This window comes from Vidua chalybeata, chromosome 4, assembly GCF_026979565.1.
Source record: "Vidua chalybeata isolate OUT-0048 chromosome 4, bVidCha1 merged haplotype, whole genome shotgun sequence".
Classification (NCBI taxonomy): domain Eukaryota; kingdom Metazoa; phylum Chordata; class Aves; order Passeriformes; family Viduidae; genus Vidua; species Vidua chalybeata.
In genome coordinates this window covers 31,559,642-31,584,976 of record NC_071533.1, presented here as the reverse complement: position 1 = coordinate 31,584,976, position 25,335 = coordinate 31,559,642, and the positions used below count along the sequence as shown (strand labels likewise).

Sequence of the window (25,335 nt, the reverse complement as noted above, 5' to 3'; positions counted from 1 at the left end):
AAATGACTACAAGAATGCAAGAGGATGGAAATAACCTGCATTGCTCTTAATTACTGTGGCTGATTGTTATTGTAAGGTGACATTCAGTGTATGCATGAGATGTTAGAAGGTAATTATAATTTTGGTACTGCAATCAACACCAACACAGCAGTACAAGACCCTAATACTCACAATGAACATTTTTTGTCCCGTTATTAATGACTTCTACAATAATACACTGATACAAAAATGTCCCAGGAACCGACTTTTTTTTTAAAAAGAATCATGTTACCACTGGACATTTTGACTATGAAAATAATATCAACAATATCAAATCCATTAAATAAACTTTTAAAATTATAAGTATCTAATTAATATAGATTAATAAATAATAATTATTCCACACATAACTACAGTGTACTGGGATAACTTTATTATTATATCTAAAATTTATTTTATGATTATTATTACAGAGTACACATCCAATTCCAATGTAGAATACTATCTTCATTAAGAATTTAATTAGGAAATTGATTTATGCAAAGCTTTATCAACTTTATTTTGTGGGTCATCAGATAACTTTTCTATTTTGACATTCAAAGACCTATTATTCTTAAAACTGGGGTGCTGCAATTAGTATGCCTTCGACAAAAATAGCTCCTCAAACTACTAACATTCTACTAGATGATGATCTTGTACTGTGGGAGCAGATCTTCAATTCTCAACCATGATTTGTGAAACCTTCTTGCTGACCTTCCATATTGAACAAAAGGACAGAAAGTGTAACAAAAGCCAAAACTTGGTAATTTAGTCAGTAAATCAAATATCAATGGGTAAAAAAAAAAAAACAAAATTGAAAGGAACAGAACTATTTTTTCATTTAATTAGCTGAAGATTAAGTACTTTAAAACACCATGTTTATACTGACTACTTAAGGTGAGTAAGTTCAAATAAATGTAAGTTCTAAATTTATTCAGTAATGGTAAAAATTAGTTACATCTTAAGATGCAGTTTTATGACTTTTCAGTTTCCATTACTTAATTGAGCTACCAAAAATATATGTAATATATTAGGTCTTACTAATAAAAAATCTAAAACATTCTACTTTATGAATTAATTCCTCAAAAGTTTACTTAAAATAATTTTCTCCAGAAATGTGCAGGACAATGACCTTTTATAATCATCATACTCTCCATGTGGTTTAAGGAGTTGAGTGACCAAGGCTGTTCTTACAAAGGTATGTTCCCAAATAATTTAACTTTCATTAAAATAACTGCTGAAATGACCCTTCCTTTGAGACTTACTGATTTCAGTTTCCTCAGAATTTAAATTCTTCCCCACCATTCAGTATATTCATAAAATCAAAGCAGATCACTTCAATGTCATTTCTTTAAAAACTCAGATAAATGTCACAAAAAACTAATTTCTACAATTCTGAAAAAGAGCCCATTGCACCCATACTGGAAGAGGGGGAATAAACTAAATCCCAAAACACAGAAGTGCTTTCTCAAGCAGTCACAAATCTGTGGAGAACTGCAAATGCTGTTCTTGGAGCCTAGAACCATAAACATACTGCCTGGACTGAGGAATGAAAAAGCGTTCAAACTAATGCTCTTTTGGTGTAAATACTGCACAGCATGCACAGCTTCAGATGACATTTTAAAGTGAAAACATGACAAGACAGAAATGACTAGGGTTAGTAGGAAAGGAAACTGAGAGGTCAAAACATAGACTATGGAAAATTTTTTTTTTATTTATTATGAGAAGTGGAAAATTCTGATCACTAGAATGATAGAAATGAAACTTCCTAGTTCAAAAGCATTATCCAACAATTTGGAAGCAATAAGAAAATCTGCATAAAATTGGAAACCATCACTTGGCAAAAAAAAACAAAAACAAAAACAAAAACAAACCCAAAAAAAAACCCCCAAAAAAACCACAAAAAAAAAAAAAAAAAAAAAAACAAAACCCACACAGATCTGTCACTATGATCAAAATCGTTACCAAAAAACAGTGTGATAGAATTGGAAGAAAATTATTTCCAGAAAAGATAAAGAAATATTAATGCCTTTGTACAAAGCAAGCTAAGATCTTGGATGGCAAACAAAGTACACTTCCGCTCCTTCAGGATTAATACATCAGGAAAATAAATACCGAGAAGAAAAAAAATCTACATAATAATTATTAAAGTACTGTAAAAATTGAGAATAAAATAGTTACAAATACATATCATCTGGAAAATAAAAGATGCATCTAACTATAGCAAGTGTAATGTGGAAAGAGAAAAAACAATAAAACCTGAGAAATAACAAAAAGATGCTTTGAGAAAAAAAGTACTGACTACTGCATTGTTTCTTTTAAAATAACTTTCAAAATGGCCTAAATCAATTCTTCTGTGTTCGCCAGATGCAAGAACCTCAAAAAACAAGAGACAAATGAAAATTAACCACTTGAACCCTGTCTACCACAGAAAAGTATAAGCATATCTTCAGTAATATGCTATTGGATGCAAAGGCAGTCCTTGCACTAACTCAGTGCTCAGATCTGACTCTCCTCACTATTTTAGCTATGGACCTTTTTCTCCTGTCAAACTGAAGAGCCAAACGCACATCTGCTTCACAGATCCATGAAGCACCAGTCCTACACACTCTCTGCCTCTTCAGGTGTCAACCAGAGTCCACGGTAAATGTTACAGGATATTTCATGGCTGTCTTATGACCCCTTCACCTCTCAGAGGCTTCTGTGAAGCTAGTCGAAATGAAACTCTGGAAATGTATGTTCTATAATTCTTCTACATCTCACACTTCAAAAATTGAGGCTGAGGTATGATTCATAGTTTTTTACTTTAATTTAAAGAAAAAAAATAATGTTTCTTCTCTTCTCACAAAAAAATTTGCTGTGGTTTTGTTTTTTTATTCTTTTAGAAATTTCAGTAGGCTTTTTTTTTCGTCCTATCTTGCAATACAACTGTTAACATGAATACTTTTACAAATTAAAAATATTTTAAGATACTTATGAAAGTAGAGGCACTGGACTTTGTTGAAGATACTCAGAAAAGATAATGCTATTTTCTTTCAGGCAAAATTTTCTTTGCCTCCCAACAGACATCACTTTTGCAGGAGAAATTACTCAAGAGGTCTTGTCAGCTCTTACATTTGTTTCTGGCTTTCCACTGTGCAAGAGGATTTCTCTACAAGATTATAAGGATTGTCATCCTTCCAGCATGTTTCCAATGCGTACCTTTTAATTTTGTAACTCTTGCCTCTTCAGCAAGAATTACCAACTCTTGAACAGTCTTCTCAGTGAAAGGTAAAGCACACTTCTTTGTTATGGAGCAGTTCTGCTGCTTTTATTTTGGCATTATTCTTAAATGCCACCAAAACAGTTACAATGAAACAGATTGGTCTGTCCATGTGACACTGCTGGTTGAAAAATAGGTATATATGAAGATATTTTAAATAAAAACTAATGCAGAGAGACAGTAAATTAATCTAGTTATTGCTCTGCACATCATTTTCTTTTTGAGATGCCTTATTACCTTACTTATAGGACTAGTTACAATTCATCTTCTGGAATGGAAAAAGAGGTAGGATGATAGATTTCATTTGTCTATCCAATTTGTACATATCTTTAATGAACAGAGCTGGGCAGACAGCAAAAATATGACTTAACTCTAAAAATAATTAACTTTTCTTCTTGTTGTATCATTTTGGCATTAATTTTCATTATGCCTTCAAGCAGGTGAAAAGCATGAAAATGTTCCAGTGAATGCTTGCATACTTACTTTGATTCTTCCAGTGCCGTAGCCCATGAAAGTAAGTGAGGCAACTTCAGGAGTTAACGCATATAGACAATGCTTTAAAATTACCTTCTGCAGTGGCAGGTGAGCAGTAGACTGTCTTGTTGGGTTAGCGACTTTTCTCCCCTTCCAAGTTCAGCTATGTGCCTTTGCTAATGCACGTACCAACAGGGAAATCACCGAAGACAAGGACCGTGGACAGTGCCACCAGGACGTACCACAGTGATGACATTTCACTGCCCACCATTTACCTCTCCAACAAGTAGTACCTGTGTCCCAGCAATTAGAGGGATGATGACGCACCTGCACAAGGACAACTGAAAAGACTCCTGAGTCTTCCCAGTGGTTACTTGCATTCTCACCACTACAATCCACTACTGACTTGAGAAAAACAATGCATTTTGGGGAAATCATGGCCACACATACTTCATTGTTTTGCCCATAACCCAAAAGAAAATGCAAAAGCAATGCAAGATATACTTTTGTTTAGGCTTTCAGTTGCACTAAGAACTCTACAGGGACTATTTATAAAGTAGAAGCATTAGCAAATATCAGAAGTGGTAAATATCCCAACTCAGTGGAACAGAGCTCTTTAGACTTGGATTGTACTTGTGATTCTGCTAGTGCCAACTCTGAGATCTCCTGAGGAAAACTACTGCATATTCTGGTATTTAGAGACCTGACAGACGTGCCATTAAGGAAAAAAAATCTGTCTCTGTAGACTTATAGCTATAAAATTATCTATAAAATTATTACTAACAAGTAATAGCATCTTGCTGATGTTTGTGTCAATAGTTTTTATTTGTCACCTTTTTTTTCTTTTAAAAATATTCAAAAATCCATTATTTTTGCACTGGTATTTCCTATATAGGATGTACCAAGCTTCTGTTTCTCATCTTAAAGCAGCACTAGAAACACCAGAGCATAATGCTTTTTCATTCTTTTTTCTCAGTTATGTTTCTTGACGTAGTGCCAAATGATGCTCTACGCACTGCTGGCAAGAATATCTCCTACAGGTCCATGCTACCTTTAAAGCTAGGGAGCCTACCTAAACTGGTGTAAAGTGCAACACATCCTTTTCACATGAATGCCAAGGATGTTATTTATCTCCAAGTGATATGGACTAGCTTGTATGCCTACTGTCTGCTGGATATGTGATGAGCAGTCACAGGAGCTAGAAAAAGGCTCGATCTCACCTCTTTCCATTAACATTGCATACATTTATATTCAGCTATTCAGAACAGGATTTTTCAGCTAACTTTTACCATCTAGGCAATTGTTGAGAATTCCTTTTTGAAAAATACTGCGCAACATCTCTTCTTCAATTGTGTAATGTATTATCACAAAACATGTTTTAGTAGCAAAGATAATTCAGTGTAGCGTTCTCATCCCGAGTGCCCAACTACTCTTTATTTTGTGCTGCCCCAGGAACTAGGGCTGTACTAGGAGAGATTCAGTATACATTCCATCAATAGAAAACAAACTTGTAAATAACACCACTTCCTGAAAACAGACTGACTGAAAAACCCCATATGTTTTTTTAATTCCCAAGAGTGGCAGAGAAGAAATCAGACCATTTTAGCTTGCTGCTAAAATGCACCATATACTCAAGGTGTTTTCAGCTACTCAAAGAATTTGAGTGCTAATTTCAGGTCATATAAAAATCACACATCCAGTCCGATCCAGTCAGAATACAGATATACTCTGGGTGAAATTTTAGTCTCCTTAGTGCTAGAGATTCCTTTCACATTGTCTTCAGCAGAGTGTATCATTCTTGGAACTTGAGTTTCAGGCTTCTTAAAAAAGAAATTTTGACAGTTGTTATTTCTTGAAAAGTAACTGGACAAGTTTAAGGGATTTTTAGCAAATAGTAGATAGATGTTTCTTGAAAAGTAACTGGACAAGTTTAAGGGATTTTTAGCAAATAGTAGATAGATGCACCAGGCTAAGAAGTTGTTTTGCACATAAGGTACCAAATTATGATAGAAATTGCTGAGTAGAAATTTCCAGAGATCATTAGAGTTTTGTTTGTGCAGAGCCAAAGATAACTTAACTTTACCAAAGATGAAGAATATGCCCTCACAAAGTCTCTATCTAATTTTTACAAAAGTAAGCTTTTAATGCTCAAGCAGTCACCAGGAACACTAGTTGTATAAAAGTGAAACTATGTATATATGTTCTACGAGTACAACTAGATACTAATGCATGCATATACAAATATTTTTTGTTTAAAAAAGAAACACTTAAAAATCACTAAACTATTCAGAAGAAGTGACATACTGTTAATTCACATTCAATCCCAAGTACAGCCATGTTCTAAAAGGTTTAGGTTCACAAAACCAGAAACATACCTGTACACTTCTAAATGCTTCTAAACACAGTAAGCACAAACCCAATCTCATTTTTACCAGCTTGTACACCTGATTTTAGTTTTGGTTTAGCCAACAGAAATGCAATCAGCAGCAGGTATTATTACTGAACCTATCTTCAAAATCAGAAGATTTCTACAGTTGAGCTAAGTATGATTCCTATTTAGTCCATTAACAGTTAAGTATGCATTACAGGATCCAGTGAAAACCATAATCTAGCAGTTACTGCTCTAATTACACAATATATAAAAAATATCTGTGAGAAGCTGTTTAATTGCATTTTCATGTCAGCGTATGCTTGAAATGTAAATGAATTATTTATAACTATTTTAAAATATATTTTGTTAAATGTAATATCATGCACTAAAAACCATGAAAACAGAAGTTTCTTTCTATTTTAGTACTTCAGATGAACTTTCTACGTAGACTAAGAGACACACAGAGCACACAGACAAGATGAGGCTGTTCTGTTTTTTTTTGTCAGCCGCCTTAGTCTCTCACTCATTTGCTGGATGGATTTCACCAGGCTAGCTGATGTCTCAAGGGCAGCCTAAGACTCACACACTGAAAGGTTTCATGTATTTTTAAAACTGCAATACCCAGAGGTAGAGGGTGAGGACTGACAGGCTTCCAAGGCACTAATGTAATGCAAATACAAGTACGAACTATAAGGCATGTATATTCTACAGCAGCCAGAAGGATTAGATTCCATTCCCCATTGACAAGCTTGAAAAATCATGTAGAATACTTATTAAGACATGAATGTACACTTTTCCCATGCTCTTATTTACTGTATGGGTACCTAAAATATAGTAGAGCTATTCAACAGATAAATGACAACAACTTCCTTCTTCAAACATACCTTGTTTTTCACTGTATAGTGGTGTATTTTTTTTAGGTAATTTTGCTTTGCATATTTATATAAAGATCCTTATAGTTGTATATATAAAATAAAATGTAGCAATTACAAATAAACAGGAACACTTATATTTGTGAGTTGAACTGTGTAAATCACACTTACATAGCAATCTTTTAATAAAACCAAGGGAAAACACATTTACATGAGTGAAGACCTACTTAAAACAATCTAAAAAAAGTCTAAAAAGTAGAGATTCTTACCCTAAAAAACTCTTTAGTGGAGCCAGAATCTAATGTCCCATAAGCAATTTCTGTTTGCTTGGAAAGATCCTCAGCACTTTCAATGGGAGACACCATCCTCTCAACCGTCAGGAAGGCAGCTAAGTTAGCCGTGTAGGATGAGATTATGATGAGGGTAAAGAACCACCACACACCTCCAACAATGCGCCCCGACAGGGATCTAGTAACAAGTATGAAATGGATTTGTAAAGTGAAATGGAAATCCCAAAAAGGAACAGGTTATCAGTTTTATGCAAATGGTGCATTATAATACAGGGAAGCATTTCAGGCTATCTCAGAGTCCAGCTCTGTATACGCATCAGATGGGAAAACAAGGCATTCTCCACTGGATCTCCTGGGACTCTGCTGAAATCAGGACTCCAGAGTTTACTTCTGGAAGAACTTAGTGATCCAGTTCTTCAAAGTTTTGACAACCCTTGAAGGAAACTGCTTCCATCATAATGTGCTATATTTAACACAAACTTTTTGTTCCCACTGAAGTGATTTTGTGTGATATTATGATGAGGATCAAACAAAATCAGCAGATAAACCAGTATGCATTTTAAAATCAAGGGCCTTGATTGATTTCCTAGGACATTCAGACAAAGACTGATTTCCACAAAACAATGGCTTATGCTGCTGTGCACAATCTGTACTGAGAACCAAATAGCATTATTTGTAAGAAAAGCTTGCCCAGGGAATTTCGATAGGCTAAGAAGTGCACACGACTTTTGAAAGATACAAGCATTTAACAAACTGAGGACTGGACATGAAACAATCAGTGATAATACAGAAAAATGGTGAAGAAAGTATATTTTTAGAAATAATAATAATAATCTGATGTTTATAACAGCAGCAGGTGGGCTCTTATGGATCTGTGTTTTGCTTCTCCTGCTCAAGAAGAAAGAAGAAAAGAGAACTCAAGAAAATATATAAAAACAGCATAAAGCACACAACTCAGTAATTTTCAAGGATACAAAACTAATATAAGAGAAATATTGACATAACATTATTGTCAAACTTGGCAATTTTTTTAAATGATCCTTTAAAGTTTGAAATTAATTACCACTTTGTTTCCAAACAAGACATTATAGGAAGCAGTACATAATTTTTGGAGATATGCTTAATTATCTGGCAGAAATGTGCATATAGTTAAAAGTCTAGTACTAGGGCACTGCAGTAGCTTAGGTAAGTCTTGGTGTGTCTCTTCTATTTATCAAGTAAACAAATTAGGAATCACCCAGCCTACTGTACTGTGAATGAGAACACAAACTAAGTGACATAGAATATATACAGATAAAACTATATATAGATAAATGTACATTTAAAATAATAGTTATTCAAAGTGTAATTACCAAGCTAGGGATAAAATTAAATAGAAGCAATTCTGGACAAATAATTTTTTTCTAATTGCTATTGCATAAAATCTGTCATAATTCTGACATTAAAAGATTTATTCCATGTCACAACAGACTCACTAATTCACTCTACTACATGAAAATCAAGTCAGACAAGGTCCAAAATATGTTGTTCAAAGGACCATAGAAAAAGAATTATTTCAAACTCGTTCTAAAGTGAGCTGTATTTTGCAAAAATGCTTTCTGTCACCTTTGAAAAAACATCACTTACTTATTTTGAAATGGGGGTAATTGGAATATAAAATAATTCTACAACTACAAGTAAAATATTGAGTTATAAGATATACTAAATATTTTATATTGCGTATTTGCAAGGGAAAATCTGTCAATGTGTATTTAGTAACTGCCAGCTTTAGGGTACTTTGTATTGTATTGATGACACCCTCTACAAATGGATACCCTCTATAAGTGACAATAATTTTCAGATGTCCATGATCTGTGAACAAAGTTGCTACTGACTTTGTGGGGAAAAAAAAAAAAAAAAAAAAAAAAAAGCTCAATTCCAATATAGAAATTATGCTCCCACAGGGCAATTTACAAGTAAAATTATTTGGGGTGTCATTTTTATTCAAAATTTCCCCAGGCAGTCTGTCATAGTTAAATGAGTAGTTTCTTTTTTATGTACATTTTGAACAGTTTCTAAAATGTGCATTTCTAGCATGAACCCATACTTTAGAAGCACCTAATTTACTAGACTTTTAAGTACTATAATAAATATTTCTGTGCACAATAACATAAATTTGTGCACCATCTTTTGTACTTAGAAAAGCATTATCTGGCAGAACGGAGAGTACGCTTACAGCCCAGAAAAGATAAGGAAAGCTTTGCTCTAAGATATGGCTTTCACATAATATATTATTGTACTCTTTTGTTCTTCTACTACCCATGAGGCAACACTGGGACTGCTACTACAGACCATTTCCAGGTGGTCCAGTCTTACTCAGCACCACCGTCTATTCCAGAGCCAGGGAACCCTAGTAATCTGTCTACTCTAAAAGTCTTAGAGCAGTTGTCATTTTTATTAGAGCCATGATTGCAGTAGTGCAAAAATTGACTTCAGAAAAGTATTTTGTTGATGTCTGAAGATAGTACTTTTTAGATTTAACCTGATTCATCTGTAGGCAGTTCAAATTCCATAGTGAAATGGTTTGGTGCAAAACCAGAAACAACAAGTGCTTTTCAGCCCTTTTCTATTTTTATGATAAACAGATAATATACAAACTAACCACCTCCCTCAAAATTATGGTTTCAATGAAATAAATTTAAATGCCTCACTGAAGCTAAATATTAAATATCCAGAACTGAGTTTCATTTTTTGATGACCATTTGCTATCAGTATTCTTGCACTACCTTTAATACCTATCAACCATATAAAACAACCATTGTCCTTTCACAGGATAACAAGAAAGAGATCATAATTCTACTACAGCTTTGATTAAATAAAAATAATTTTGTACTAATATGTCACTTAACAGGCAACTCCAACTGTGAAGTGTGTAATCAATACAAAAACCCCACAGGAGTGAAATTAACACAACTTCTCATAATCTGCAGCAATTTGCCCTCTTCACTGTCTTGTCTCTTGTATACAATTACCGGGTTAGGTGTCAAATGCATTGCATCTTCCACCATAAAGGCTGGCATCTCCCATTGTGATACAGCAGCCTTTACAGAGAATTGCTTAAGTTCTCACACAATAAATGCTGTTATTTCTGTGGTAGAACAACTTGAAAACCTACCGTTACCTTTTGGGATGCATGACTTAATATCTAAGAAATGCTCCCTTGGTTTGATTTATTTTGACCACCAACCACTAGACTCACTGGAAACTGACCTGTTCCCTGTCTTACTTCAGGATGTTTATAAGAAATGTAATTATAATAAGCAGTTTTAGCTAAGTCCACTGGTTTGATTTCCTTAAACCTGGCTGCCCTATTTAAATTGTTACTATATTTCCTTCAAGCAGCAATTTACCTACCTATATACCACTTCGCTGAATCAAGGCTAGAACCACTTGTGCACAAGCAAAATAGAATATTTAATGAACTGCAAAGAAATTAACTTAAGTGCTTTACAGTTGTCCCTAATAAAGTAGAATAAAATCCATGAGGAATTAAGCACTTATAAACTGGACCTTCAGATTCGTTTTCATAATTTCCTTTGTGACTTTTCTAAAACTAGGCCATGGAAAAACAGCAGTGTTTTGCAACTATCCACATGAAATTAAAGCCATCACAGGACTTTTACTTCAGTTCAAGGCTCTCTTGGGGAATAGGAGTGTGTTAATAACCACGTTACGATTTGCAGTGAGTTTTAGAGGGAAAGCGCTGCCTCCGTAGTTCGTGACTAGTATGTTATCCTTTTTTTCCCATTACAGTTGTGGTGAACCATATGCACTGTCAACTGTAAAATGGGAATATGCAGCAAAAACACGGTACCCCTCCAAGAAGGCATGGAATGATGTGAACCTTATGCATTTTACAGTCTCTGCATGGTGTATATAACTTCACTTGGCAAATTTATGATCGACATTAAGACAAATTCGATCAACTACATCCCAACCCTATGTCACAGACAAGTGCTTTCACTTCAAGTACTTCTGTGACTTTAGGGAGGGAAAAATCATTGCAATTAATTTCTCTCCAAGAATGAAAATATATGCACCACGCACCTCTTCTGGCTGAGATGGCTGAGACCAAAAATGCACAAAGTTGAAATGAACGAGTAACCAACCTTGGCGAAATATCGCATCCTTGCTGCATAAAGGCACCCAGGGAAAACCAGAGACTATTAAATATCCCAAATTCATTAGTTGATTCATTAGTTTGCGTTTCTCTTCCATCTTCAAATTCCTCAGTGTGCCACTCGTATGGGCTAAATCTGCTGACCAGGAATAAAACTACACTGACCCCAATGTAGGCAAAAACAATGCACATCCAGATTTCATATGCTAATGGATCAAGAAATGAAAACACTCCTGGCTTGGACTTCTGCGGCTTCTTGATCATTATTGATATCCCCAGGCTCATAAAGGGCTTTGAGAAGTCAATCACCTCTTCTCTCACCAATGTTATAGTTAATGGAGCGATTGCAATATCGGCTTTCTGTAAAGGAAGAAAAAAAGCAAATAATAGCTAATGCAATGAACAGAGAAAAAAATGGCTTCGTTTCTATGGCATTTCTCAAACACCAAATAGGACAGCAGAGACATTTGTTTCACTGAGAACATCCTGTAGAGAGTTTCTGAAATTTTTAGTTGAACTCGTACTGAAATACATAGAGCCATATGGTTGGTGTATTCCAAGCTTTTGTTTTTACATATGCCCTTTTAACAGCATATTCCATTTAAAAGTTTAGCAAAGTACTTTGCTTTTCACCTGGTGAGAAACATGAAATATGCATTCACTTTCCCCCAGCTTTATTTGCATTTGGAATCTAATTTAATGTTTTATTTTCGAAATTTTTCATGCTATGAAAAGTTATTAATTCCTATAAAATTAATTAGGTAAATTTCCTACACTCTACAGAGAAAATGAAACCAAATCCCACTCCTTCCATTAGTCATCCTTAATAACTTTATTACAGAAAATTTTCTTACCCCATAAACAAGCTCTCCAACCATCCCATTCCAGATTTTCGTGTCTGCATCCCTTGCCCCATACTTGCCATCCCCAACAATTGTGAGCTTATATTTGAATCCACAATGCTTAGCAATTTCTGTAGCTAAGTCCACACAATAGCCCTCATATCGATCATTTCCTTCAAGCATTTCGTGATTTTTCTTCATCATAACATATGGGGACTCCTGCACAGAAAGAACTTGCCTTAGCTACTTGACAGAGACAGGTGCATCAGTTGTACACTTCACAGATTGGTATGTTCCCTTTTACATGTGAAAAAGAGAGCAGATACCAGCTGAACCATATATGCTATGGATACGTTATATTGTTAATTATTAATGGCACATGTCTTTAACACATTTAAAAGCTGTTTTCTCCAGAGTCATACACAAATGACAGTACTTACAGGCATAGTGATTCCCAGAAGTATGTTAATAATGACCATGAATGTTAACAGGAGTTATGCATTCAGAGAAGAAAGAATAAATTCCAAAATCAGTTTCTTTCTCTCATACAGTTTGGATGGTAGAAGGCAAAGGTATTTAGTTGCTTTTGTTGCTGTCTTATACAAGAAAATTATTTTCTATTTCACAACCACATCTCTCCCTGAGAAAACACTTGAGGCTTTCAAGGCTATATTTTTATTAAATTGCTATACAAACAATAGGTAAGATATCTATAACTATGCACTAAATTTCTATCAACAGCAAAACTGGTGATGAGTCATAAATTGGATAAATGTATTTCCTCTTTGCTCAGTTGCTACAGGACTGTTCTTGCATCCAGAGAGATTCCTATGCTAACCTATGGGTCGTTCAAACTGATAAACAAGCAGTGTAATTTACAGAAAAATGCTCTTCTATAATAATAGAGAGTTTAATTTTCTAAACAACTAGAATACAATTTTTAACGTTTAATTTTACACTTTACCAATCCATAGTGGCTACAATCCCGAAGCATAAGAACCAGTCTCATTGCTGTTTGTCAAAATCTATTCTCTAAAATGAACACTATGGTTCTGCCTTTCAAAAAGTTCCTCTCCTTTGAAAGCAAGTATTTAATTTCCATTTTCAGTTTTAAAAACCATAACTTTCTAGGATGTTCAGTCAAAGACCATTCATCCTCTACAAATCAAAACTGCATGCTGAATCCCATATATTTCCCTAATTTCTAGATTTTATTATGTATCACAATAAGCAACAGCTCACAACCCCAAATCATAAAAAGACAGTACATTTAAACTAACATAATGTCGAGAAACAAATCATTGTCAGACAGACCGTCTTCTGACAAAATAGGAGGCTAATTACCAAAATAGTGGTGACAATAATAGTCTTATTCTCTAGTCCTGAAGATTCATTTCCAAGAGGGCCATCAAGAGGATTCACAACCATTTTGTCCACTTCACTCCAATATCCAATCTAAAGAGAGTGTACAGGATGCACAGACACTATGAGTATTCAGTGAATATGAACTTTTCTGGAAAAGGTAAAGCATGTTATTACTATGCCCTTGATTTGTGTTCACAGAGAACAATTTCAGCTATGGATTTACCACTGTAAGCATTTCTATTTATGTAATGAAAGACTACAACAAACAATAAAAAGATTGGACTACTGACATTTTTTTACGTTACTTTGTCTAGAACAGGTATACTATTTTTATTCACATATTAACAGGTTTTAGTATAAACATCACACATTGTAAAATTGAAATACTCCAGATTAGCAAAACATAAGAAACTGTTTTTCCCTGAAAGATCTGAAATTAGAGCAGAAACACAAACATATTTATCAAAACATCACTAAAAAGCTGTATCCAGCTTTTGCCATTCAGAAGCCTATTTCTCCAAATGCTGGCTCACATTTAGCAATTCAGATCAGAAAGTAAAAAGTTTAATCCACAAAACTGAAAGGAAAACACTCTTACTTACTTACCAGAAATAATAATTCATATTTGTTAGAAAGAAATATTACATATGTTTACTTCACTCTGCAAGACCACTGTAGAATACACCTATGAATAAATATTATCACAACTCATGCTTTAACTAAGTGCTTTTCAGTACCTACCTTAACCCATTGCTCAGAATGGTAAAACCTTTAAAGATGCTATAAGACAATTCAAATTACCTTCCGAGGACCAGTACTTTTGAGCTCCATGACGTTTATTGTAAAATTGATTCTCTTTCCGTTCTGATCAAACTTGATATTTCCTGTTAGCCCTTCCACCTGAACCTATAATAGATGAAGATGCAAGTGGTAGAAGAATTAAGTTTGTTTCTTTTTAGAAAATGGGTTTTTTAGTTCCACAAATGATTGTTGATATTTCAAAAACATTCACTTAAGAGTCATTTTCATATGCAATATATTATCTTAGCCAGGTTCCTGAGCACTTCACTTCCACATTATTGCCAGCAAGATCCAGACAGGTTAGGAGATTAGAAGATATTTTCAAGCATTTATAGAGAACTTTACACATGCACTCATCCCAGCATCCACTCCAGGGAAGCTACCTGTTTCAATGCCCTTTCTATTTCTACACCATGACCCCAGGGTACAGCTGGATTTGCAAGACAATCTCCAGCATTTCCTCTTCTGGAGATCTCAATCCTCTGTTTACGCAAATTACGGAAAGCTTCTGTCATCACTTGAACAGCATCATAGGTCAGAGCAGAGGTATACTGAAAAGAAGTGAAAATATTTAATTAAAAACCATCTTCAGCTTTACTATACCTTCCAATCCACTTGGTAATTCATGAAACACTGGAAAGGATAGTAAGATATACTTGAAATCAATCAGTTTTTTCTTTAGTTACCCTCTGACAGGCATCTGTGAAAATTAATCTAGTGTCCATCAGAATGGTTAGGGGCAGTGCCAATAAAACTGAACTAAAGATTTACAGTGTGAGTTACATTTTTTCTCACTTTCAGCTGTGCAACAGTCCTCTGTGCATATATGGCTACAAGTCCATGCGGGTGAAAGGGAAAAAAAGAAATAGTTTTCAGTGTTTACCCTGAGCTAGCTTGTAAAAATAAGAATTTGTTCCTCTGATTACACTTTTCATGGAGAAGCATTTATTCACACATCTCGAGACTTCATCTCCTCCCAGACATATACACACAAACTCAAAGAGCAAGCAGTTGTATATACACGTGTTTAACTTTTTCCCATTAATTATAAAATCTCAGGGGTAGCTAATTTCAAGTATGCAATACCTTGTCAACGCTACACAAAACAGTTTTGGGGCTGAGATGTCTGGAATAAGTTGTGCCCCCTCAAAGAGCAATATAGGTGAGAAAGAGCCCCATGTTCCTAAACTAATACAATATAAGGAGCTTTACAACTTCTGAGACATCAGAGAGGAATCCTGTGATCTCATTCATTAGAAACTGGGGCTAAATGGTCAAAAGCATTTATCTTCAGTGACTGGAAAATTTTACATCTCAACTAACTAACTGAACTGAAACCACATGTGCACATACACTGAGGACTTTGTTGGATGGGCTTTTTGAGTCTGGAACACCACAATTATGCCAAATATAAGAGCCATTTTTGGAAATATGGGCCAGAATATAACTACTTAGAGGCATATGAATGAATGGAATGATCCATGTGAATGCTATTAGATACTGAAAATATATAAATTGTAAAGTGGAGAGAAATGATCTATTAGCTCTTTGCTTCAATGGCTCAGACTTTAATGAGAATTTTAATTAGTTAGCTCAAGTCATGCAGAAGGCTCTTGTAATTGTAACGAAAGCAAGCTCCCAAATTGAGATTAATTTTTGTATGCAACCGTTAGACCTTAGAAAAGGAAGAAAAGGAAAGTAGAACTCTTTTTTAAAGATTAGTAAGCTCAGTGTTTGGTGTCAATCTTCTCAATAAGGTTTTCTCAGTGACTTGTGCAGAAATATTTAAAGGGATCAGAACAGCAGAAGAATGAAGTGCAAGACTGGCTGGAGTCACTACTACTTCCTCCTACTGGAGCAGCAGTGCTTCAGTGGTGTACATGAATTTGTAGATGAGGAGAAGAAAGGACCCTGCCTAGCAATGACTATCTTCAAACATTGCTCTTTGCAGTACAAAAACATATTGTGCCACACTAGTGTTCTGAGAAACTTTGGACACAGCACTGTCATTAACCATTGAAACATACTTTAGGCAGCAGAGAAAACAAGAGCTTGGAACTGAGATGTAATAATGCTATCTAATTCAGTTATTCTATGATTCATTGGATCATTCAGATATATTTAATGTATTATCTCAAGAATATTATTTCTATAGTATATAATTACTGACCTGAATATTCATAACTTAATCATACATGAGGATTATGTAGAACTTTGCCTATCAATCAGTATCTGTATGTGCATACATGTCATCACATATATAAAATCTATATGTCATAATATAGATCAAGACAGCTTTAATCTAAGGATCTCAAAATATTTTAAAAGCACTGTTGGAGATGCCATGAAAGCAAGCAGCCCATGAATCATTTCTTACTGCTTTATTGTGCATACACTTTCTGCTCCTAATAACCTTCATGGGGCTCATTAACACTATCTACAGCTTCATAAATTGATGTAAAGTTGACAAACTAAACCAAAGTGAACTCATTACCATAAACAAGAAATGACAGACCAATAACCTGTTCATGCAGAGATGTGTGTGTGTCTGCAAAATAAATAAAATGGTTATAAGTGAAAAGATGCATTAGCCCTGCCTTGATTCACTTTGTTTTTCTGGAGATTCATCCCCATTCTGATCTGCACTATTAAAATAAATAGGAGCACTATTTGGAACATTGTGTAAATCTCCCAACATCATTTCAGTTCCTTTCAATTTCATATGATAAGATCAGCAACTTTACTACAAAATGAAATAGGTGCTAGAGTTCTTATAGAATCACTTGCACTAATTAAAGCATGGCAAAGAATATGCAAAAAAAAAAAATCCTGCATCTCACCATTTTAGAACTAGGATAATAAGCGGGTAAGATAAATTGCCTAAAGATTTTATGCCATTTGCTATGAAACATGGATTGCATGAATGTAAAATGAAAACAATTTTCTCTAAGTAGATGGCTTACTTGCCAAGCAGAGCAAACACAAAGTCTATGTAATTTTCTTCAATTTAAATTTATAACTTAACTTTCTACCTTCAACTTAAATGCTCTATAGACTGTAGTAAAATATGCAAGCTGCAATTGCTACAATGAATTTGCAAAGTAAAGACAAAACAAAGTAATCTCAGACTAAGCAGAAGTTATTGCATGTGCTGTCCAAGAAAAACTGGCAAGATGGTGCCTTTTGTAAATTCAGATATTTTCCAGCAACTCAGGAGATACCGGAAACCCTTAGCTGAAAGGGCCAAGATTCTATTTTGTACCATCAGTAACTGAATCTTCTGAAGGTGAAATTGCAGAACACTACTCCAGAATATAACAAGATTTTGTTATATGTATATTTCAAAGTTATAAGATATTATAAGAAAGGTAAGTTAGCCTGTTAGACCTGCATTTAACTCAATGCCTGTCCACATGCTCATGGTAAAGCTGAGAGATATGATTAGACATCTAAAATAATTAAGACAGTATACTTAAGCAGTGGAAAAGAAATAAAAATGTGAAGAGATAAATGCAAAAAAAGGAAAAAAAAGAAAAAGGAAAGTATTCTGAATAAGTATTTAAGTATTCTGAATCACAAGAAGTCAAATTCTTTTCCTCTTGGTTTGGATATCTGCAATGTCTAAATCTATCCTTGACAGACAGATTCGCTTGAGGTTTTTTTTTTTTTTGGTTGGTTGGTTGGTTTTTTTTTGGCTTTTGGTTTTTTTTTTTTTTTTTTTTTTTTTTTTTGTTTTGTTTGTTTGTTTATTTTTGTACAGTCAGAGAAGAGAAAAAGCATTCTAAGGTGTGATTCATTTGACCAGTTAGACACCTTGTTGGAAGATGACATTAATTGTGCTTTAGATTCCACTCATTTGATCTCCAGTGACTCCTGAGACTAGGGAGGAATCTGGGGTGATCATAGGTCCTACTGTTTACACTGTAGACGCACTAGTAGCAAAGTAAAACTGCTGAGATGGACTGTGAACTATCCATTCATCCCTAATCCAACACAACAGTGAGAAAGAAAAAATAATGGGAAAATTCTGGAAAATTTATGTCAAAGAGAGCAGTGCTGTTGTACAAGACACTAGGGAGACCTCAGCCAGAATGGCAGATCCAGCTGCAGCAGCGCTCAAGAAGGCAGAAATCAGTTTGCAACAAGCACAGATGGAGGCTCCTCACCATGTATGGGGGGCTGCTGTTGGAACAGCAGGAGAAGGGATACTGCATCACTAACAGAGACTAAGAGAAAGGAGGCCTAAAATCTGATACAAATATTTTCCCTTGGAGAGTGGTAAAATTCTGAGAGAGGAAATATAAGAAATGTTCTTTTATACAAGAGCAGAAGGGTAGACTCAATCAGCCTAAACGCAATTTCACCATTTCCCTCATATTTAAATAATTTCAATATCAGCAAATATACAAAATAACCTATAATAAAATCTCTCATCTGAATTTTGCGCATTTTTCCCTCAAAAAAAATACTTCCTACTTGAATGCTCGTACATACAACAAAAGCAGAAAGATTGATATAAACATTCCTACATCTTTATAAATTACATATAAAACACAGGTATATACATATGTAAACACAGAAGCAAAAAAGAAATGAGACACAAAATTACTTGTCAAGAACTAGTGAAGGAAGTAGGCAACTGTCTCTTGTGCTTCCAGTGTAGTCAAACTGACGCAACCTTGGACACCTATTTCTTAAGGGTCTTTAATGTAGCTGGGAGCTATTTTGAAACAGACAGTATTACACACACTTTGGAAAATACCTGAAGGTTCTCTGACAGGTAAGAGAGCTAATAGAAAATTACCTAACTGAGTGGAAATGGCTATTTCCTTCTGGAGCTCCAGGCACCTTGCATAGCATCCTGACAGGACATGGAATTGCAAAGAGCTACTTCCAATAGAAACAAGAGACATTGTCAAATCTTGTACATATGAGTGCAATTGGAAGTGAAGATGGCCTTTGACTGTGCCCATAATCAGGCTTTGTTCTCACCTGTTTTGTGCAGGCATTAGCATGAATGGGGGAGTGTACACAGCAGTGTGCTGAGCTGGTTGCCATTCAAACTGCAAATGGGCCTTGGGCACCCGAGCATCTTCATTACCTATGGCCATGTTTCAAATAACTGCAATGTGAGATAGAGGTCAGGGAGCCCAGAAAAGACAGTGCACGGCTCTTCCTCTTTGTTAGGGTGATGATCTCGTGAAAATAGTGGTCTTAGCAACAGACTTGCTTCCAGCTGAGAATAACTGCATACATACACAAGATATTTGGATATATAATTGCAATTTTTTTAATAACAACCCCGGTCCTGACTAAAAGGGGAAGATAAATTAATAAAATGTAAAATTACCTGATATTTGAACAAAATTAATTAGATTGATCTCAGTAAAGATGGGGTTAGAGACCAAGCCCTGTTTATCTTAATGAATATACTATCTTTATTATATTTTGTTTCCCAAAGTTGTACAGTCACATCAACTTATACTTTGATAACAACCTTTATTCAAACACAACTGCAGTGCTTTGTGTGCATAGAAAACCTAAACAAATAGGCATTTTTGCTTTGAAGTGCCATACTAGCATGAGATGCAAAGAATACCTTAAGCAACCTGTCACTTTAGAAAAACTTGCATTCAGGTCCGGAACTGCTATCCAGAAAATCTGCTGATTTTTTGACATGTTTATGTATTTTAATTATCTCTTTGCTTGGTTTAGAAAGGCTGCTTTCTGGGCACACCCAGAAGAGCTAGCCCAGTAGCAGGCACTTGCCAAAGCCTAAATCCCTGGAAGTCTAACTTTTATTTGAAAGACATACTCACAGCACGTCCAGCAGAGACTGACAAGACTGGGGCAGTGGAATTATCCTAATGCTCCCACTGTAGGATATTTATAGGAGAAAGTGACCTTCTTTCACTCTTTTAAAAACTGAATATAGCAAAGATCACAAGATTTATAAAGCCCAAAGTGCTTGGCCTTTCTACCTATTTCATCTTCTACTCTAATAGGAATAAGATTCCTGAAGTGTAATTCCTCCCTCAAGATTGCTTCCAGTACAAAACAATCTTCTCACTAGAGTCATCAGAGGTGCTAATTCAGCAGGAGAAAAAGAGTGCAGGTACCTACCTTTTTTTATCTTACATTGAGAATAGATGTTTTAAAGTACTTTGGTCTTCCATTATAGTAAATGAAAACCATTTACTTAGATTTGGAATCAATAAGCTTTACAGAAATAACAAAAAGAATTATTTGGAATTGAACCCACAGTATTTCACTTATAAAAGATGATGCTACATTCTAATCATGTCACTGCCTATGGAAAATATACATAGTAACAAAATAAATATGGTTTTAGAATGATTTGTCTAATCTTACTTCTAACTTAGAATAAACATGCAAAACAGCAATGCCAGTAATTATAAAATCACCTTGAATTCGCTGTAAAACACAAAGAATATACAACTTTTTAATTTTCACCATATAAATACACAAAAGCTTTTTCTTCAAGGCTAAGACAGAACAAAGTACGCCACTCTTCACAGTATTAAAAATCAGCAGGATCCAGCAGCAAAAACTGAAGCCTTTGGTCACAGTAGTGAAAACAGACCAAGTAGGAAAATCTCACAGGATGAGAACAAAATGTACAAATAAAAAGGGAAAAGAATTCTCTGAAAAAGATACACTCCAAGAAAAGGACTTGAAAGAATTAATGTGAATGTTTGAAGTGTTGAAGTGTGTGTGGAGTTCTTTGCCTTTTTCTTATGAGTGTGGGGTTTGGCATTTTTTGGTGTTTGCTCTTTTGTTGGTTTTTTTGTTTGTTTGGTTTTGGTGTTTTATTTTTTTTTTCCAGTAGAGGAGAAGGAGAAAAAAAATCCAATCAGCAGTCCTCATCCTATATACTTTAGTGTTCAAAGAATTTTCAAAACATGTAATTTAAAACTAATAGTAATAATTCAAGTCTTAAATTTAAAACAATAGGAAAAAAAACCCCACAAAAACCCAAAAAAATTTCTTAAACCACAATTCCCCAATTTCATTATCACTCCTCATCTACCCTAATGAGCAACAAGATACCTGTTGTATCAAGAACAGCTTTCTCCTCTTTACTCCAATCTAATTTCCAAGCAGAATACTAATAGAATCAAATACCATTGTTACCAGCTTGCTGATTTCACCAAGACATAGTTATTGTCAAAGAATAATAAACACTTCATTTTTACTTTTCTGCCACCCCATGCTAGCTAATATGGGCAGCTACTTGCATTAATTGGTCCTTAATACCAGACCTGCCCCAGAAATAAACCTTCATGTCTCCCCTCCTTATTCATTTAAGCATCCCCTTCTCATCCTCCCTTATTCCCCTGACCCAAGAAACTTGCAGTCACAGATGCCTCTCCAGCTCTGAGCCATACCATTTTTCAGTGTCTTTCACTCACATTTCAACAGCTTCTTTTCACTTTGCTGACCCCTTTTTTGCATGACATCATTCCTCCTACTGCTACTATTTTCATCTTTGTCTATGACTCCCTCTTCTCCTCTGATCCCCAGTTCTCCATCAAGCTTGACTGTCCCAAATGACATTGATCTTTGTGAGGCCAGGGTTATGTCTGACCTTGAGAATACTTGAATCATGAAGGAATAGTAGCTTCTCCTGTTTATAGCCACCATATCCAGATGAATTGTAGGTTGAGAAAAAGCAATACAGAGTTCCTGGAAAAATAGGCCGGAGGTATTCACCACACTTTGCTGGCTGAAGATCCTTAACAATTTATAATTATTATGAATAAATGGATTCAAATTCAGAAAAACATAGCTTCATAGACATCAGGACTTGGCTCTGCAGTTTTCTGAAGTCTGCTTTAGTTCAGCCACTTTCAGGATCAAAGGATCTGGGTCAATTGGTCTTTTGCATGTCTGAGACAAATCTACAGATATTGCCTCAAACCACCCACTGCTTTCAGTGACTAAATGTTCCATTCTTTAATTGACTTTTCTTAAAAGAAAAAAAAAAAAACAACAACAACCCAACTATGCCGGAATGAGTGTTTACTTACACAAAACAGCCTTAAGCTATTAAAAAGAAGCACGAAGTTTAACACTGAAATTTCTTATGCTCACATTTTTTATATTTATTTTTTCAAATAGAGAAGACTGAATACTGGGATTTGAAAGCCCAGTGAAACCAGGTAGCTGGAACACCAGCTGCTAGATGAATACCTTTTTTATGCCCAAGAAACCAAAGTACAAGGACCAAAAACAGGCAGAACAATCTCATAAATCTACAGTTTTATAAGGGAACTTAGGAAAAACCAAAAATACACCAGATCAGCTCTTTGTTCAGCCTTATAATAAATAAAAAAGAATATTTATTTAAAAAATCATATTCAGAAATCATTGTTATCTACTTGAATTAAGGCATATTCAATCATATTTTTCTATTAAAACTGTAGCAGGTGCAATAGAATATCCCCTCTAACTCTTATTAAAATTCATTGCATTATAAAACCATTTTCCAACACACTACAATCATAAGAGGCATGGCCCAAAATGAAGATACTGTCTAATTCATCAACTGCACACTTTAGCTTTGTCATCTATATCTAGACAAACTGCCTTCTACATTTTCAGTGTGAATAATTGTTTTCAGTGTTTTCTTCTTTGTTCACATTGTTTTCTTCTTTGCTCCTTACTATAAGTGAGTCATCTAAATGTTAATTATTTCTGCTAGGTAAATAATTGTGTGCTATGTATTTGTGTATTTTTTGTTCTGCACGTTATCTTGCATTTACCAGTGTTACCAATACAATCTATCTGTATTGCATCCTTCAGGTAAATTAGCACCAGTATAGTTAAAACAGCATCATTCAGTTACAAGCATCATTACTCCCGACTTATGGTTTCATAATAAGTGCCTAAAGACTATATGACTTGACTATAAAGAAACCTGAAAATGTGAAACTACTGAGGACAAAAATCAGGAGGCAAAAATAATCTAGTGTTTTGGTATCTTAGCTATGCGCTGATTGGATGGGAAAAAGATTATGAAGCCAGAAATACAATCATGAAAAGAGAACATCTGAAACATTACATGCCAGCATGAAAGAGTTTCACCCATCCAAAATAGTTGTGTGAGTACCAGGGTTGTTATCCCCTTCCAACACAATGGGATTCTCTATCTATGGGAGTCTGAGCTTAACTAGGTATTCAACCAGGCAGTCCCAAAATTTTTTCTGCGTGCTGCACATAGTTTCTGTATATATCATATGTAAGCTGAATCAAGCACTTCAAGCCTCAGGTCGCTCTTAGAAAAGCTTATCCCAGAGCAGGATGGCTTGTAGAATAAACTATCTCAGTTGGACAGACCTACAATGATTATCTAGTCCAACTGCCTGAACAATTCAGGGCTGACCAATTCTAAAGTGTGTTTTTAGCAGAATTGTCCAAATGCCTCTTAGACAGGCTCGGGGCATCGACCAGCTCTCATGGAGGACTGGTCCTGTGTTTGAATACCCTAAAAAAATGGAAATAAATGCTTCCAAAGGTCCAGTCTGAACGTGCTCTAGTGCAGCTCTGAACCATTCCCACACATCCCCTTGTCACTGGATACCAGGGAGTGGATTTCAGCACCACCCTCTCCACTCCCCCTCCTTAGAAAGCTGTAGAGAGCAATGGATTCACTCCTCAGCCTCCTCCTCTCCAAAGGAGACAAGATCAGAGACCTTAGCTGTCTCTCACAGGACATGCCTACTTGAAGCTTAGTACTTAGGGGGAGGTTGGATCTAGCTGGACACTAGGTGCCACCAAAGCTGTTCTGTCACTCCCTTCCTCAGAGGACAAGGAAGAGAAAATTTAATGAAAGGGTCACGGGTGGGGACAAGGGCAGGGAGATCACTCAGCAATAACCATAACATGAAGAACAGATTCATCTCGGAAAAAATTTAATTACCAATCAAACCAAAGTAGGATAATGAGAAAATAAAAAATCTCCAAACATCTCAACCCACTTCTCCCTTCTTTCTGGGCTCAACTTCACTCACAAATTCTTTATACTCTGTTCCCACAGCGGCACAGGGGGACATAGAAGGGGGTTGCAGTCTGTTCAGCACCCATCTCTGCCACTGCTTCCTCATCACAGGAACAATCCACCCTCCACAAGGTGGACTCCTCACACTCTTCCCCTGCAGGGAAATTTCTTCTCTGGCACCTAGTCCACCTCCTGTCCTTCCTTCTGCACTGTCTGCAGGGCTGTTTCTTTCATATGTCATTCCTCCCTCTGGCTGCTGTTGTGCAGCAGCTTTGTCCTCTTCTTGAATGTGTTATCAGAGGCACCACCACCTTCACTGACGAGTTTGGCTTTGGCCAGCAGAGGGTCAGTCTTGGAACCAGCTGGTATTGACTTCACAGGACATGGGAGAAGGTTCCAGAAGCTTCTCACAAAAGCTGCCCCTGTGGTCCCCTTCTACCAAAACCCTGCCACACAAAGGCAATACAACTTATGTCTCACTTGCCTTCAAGAGATACTGATTGAGTTTCTTTTGGCAAATAGACCAAAGGCTGCCCCTCGAGAGAATGGGTTAAATCAGATTAGCTAATTGGAGCAGTTGGACATGAACGGATGTGCTGTCCTTCAGTGTCCTTCCACAATATCAAGAAGCTTGCCTTAAATATAACAGCCTGGAAGAACATTAAGGCTCAGAATTTGTAAATACACAATACTAAATCAAAAGAAAATTTCAACTTGTTATTATTAGGCCTTTATAAAATTAAACATTTTCTTTTTCTTTTTGCGACTTGACAAAAAATTAGCCAGGATGCTCAACTCTATGTTTCAAGATCTACACATTAACTCTTCTAGAACTGCATCATAGACTGGTAACAGCCTTG

At 35.5% G+C, this 25,335-nt stretch overlaps 1 protein-coding gene across 5 annotated transcripts in view; it reads right to left on the bottom strand.

Moving 5' to 3' along the window:
* Window positions 1-25,335, bottom strand: part of GRIA2 (glutamate ionotropic receptor AMPA type subunit 2) — an 88,952-nt gene that overhangs the window by 8,534 nt on the left and 55,083 nt on the right. For 4 of the 5 annotated variants that reach the window (XM_053940104.1, XM_053940100.1, XM_053940101.1 and 1 more), the window contains exons 7-12: window positions 14,838-15,005; window positions 14,455-14,559; window positions 13,633-13,743; window positions 12,301-12,507; window positions 11,436-11,806; window positions 7,267-7,465 (exon numbers count right to left, since the gene is read on the bottom strand). In XM_053940104.1, the coding sequence (XP_053796079.1) occupies window positions 7,267-7,465; window positions 11,436-11,806; window positions 12,301-12,507; window positions 13,633-13,743; window positions 14,455-14,559; window positions 14,838-15,005 (1,161 nt within the window). Of the gene's footprint in view, window positions 1-7,266; window positions 8,176-11,435; window positions 11,807-12,300; window positions 12,508-13,632; window positions 13,744-14,454; window positions 14,560-14,837; window positions 15,006-25,335 lie in introns of those variants that run through there. The other variant, XM_053940103.1, reaches the window with a different exon arrangement.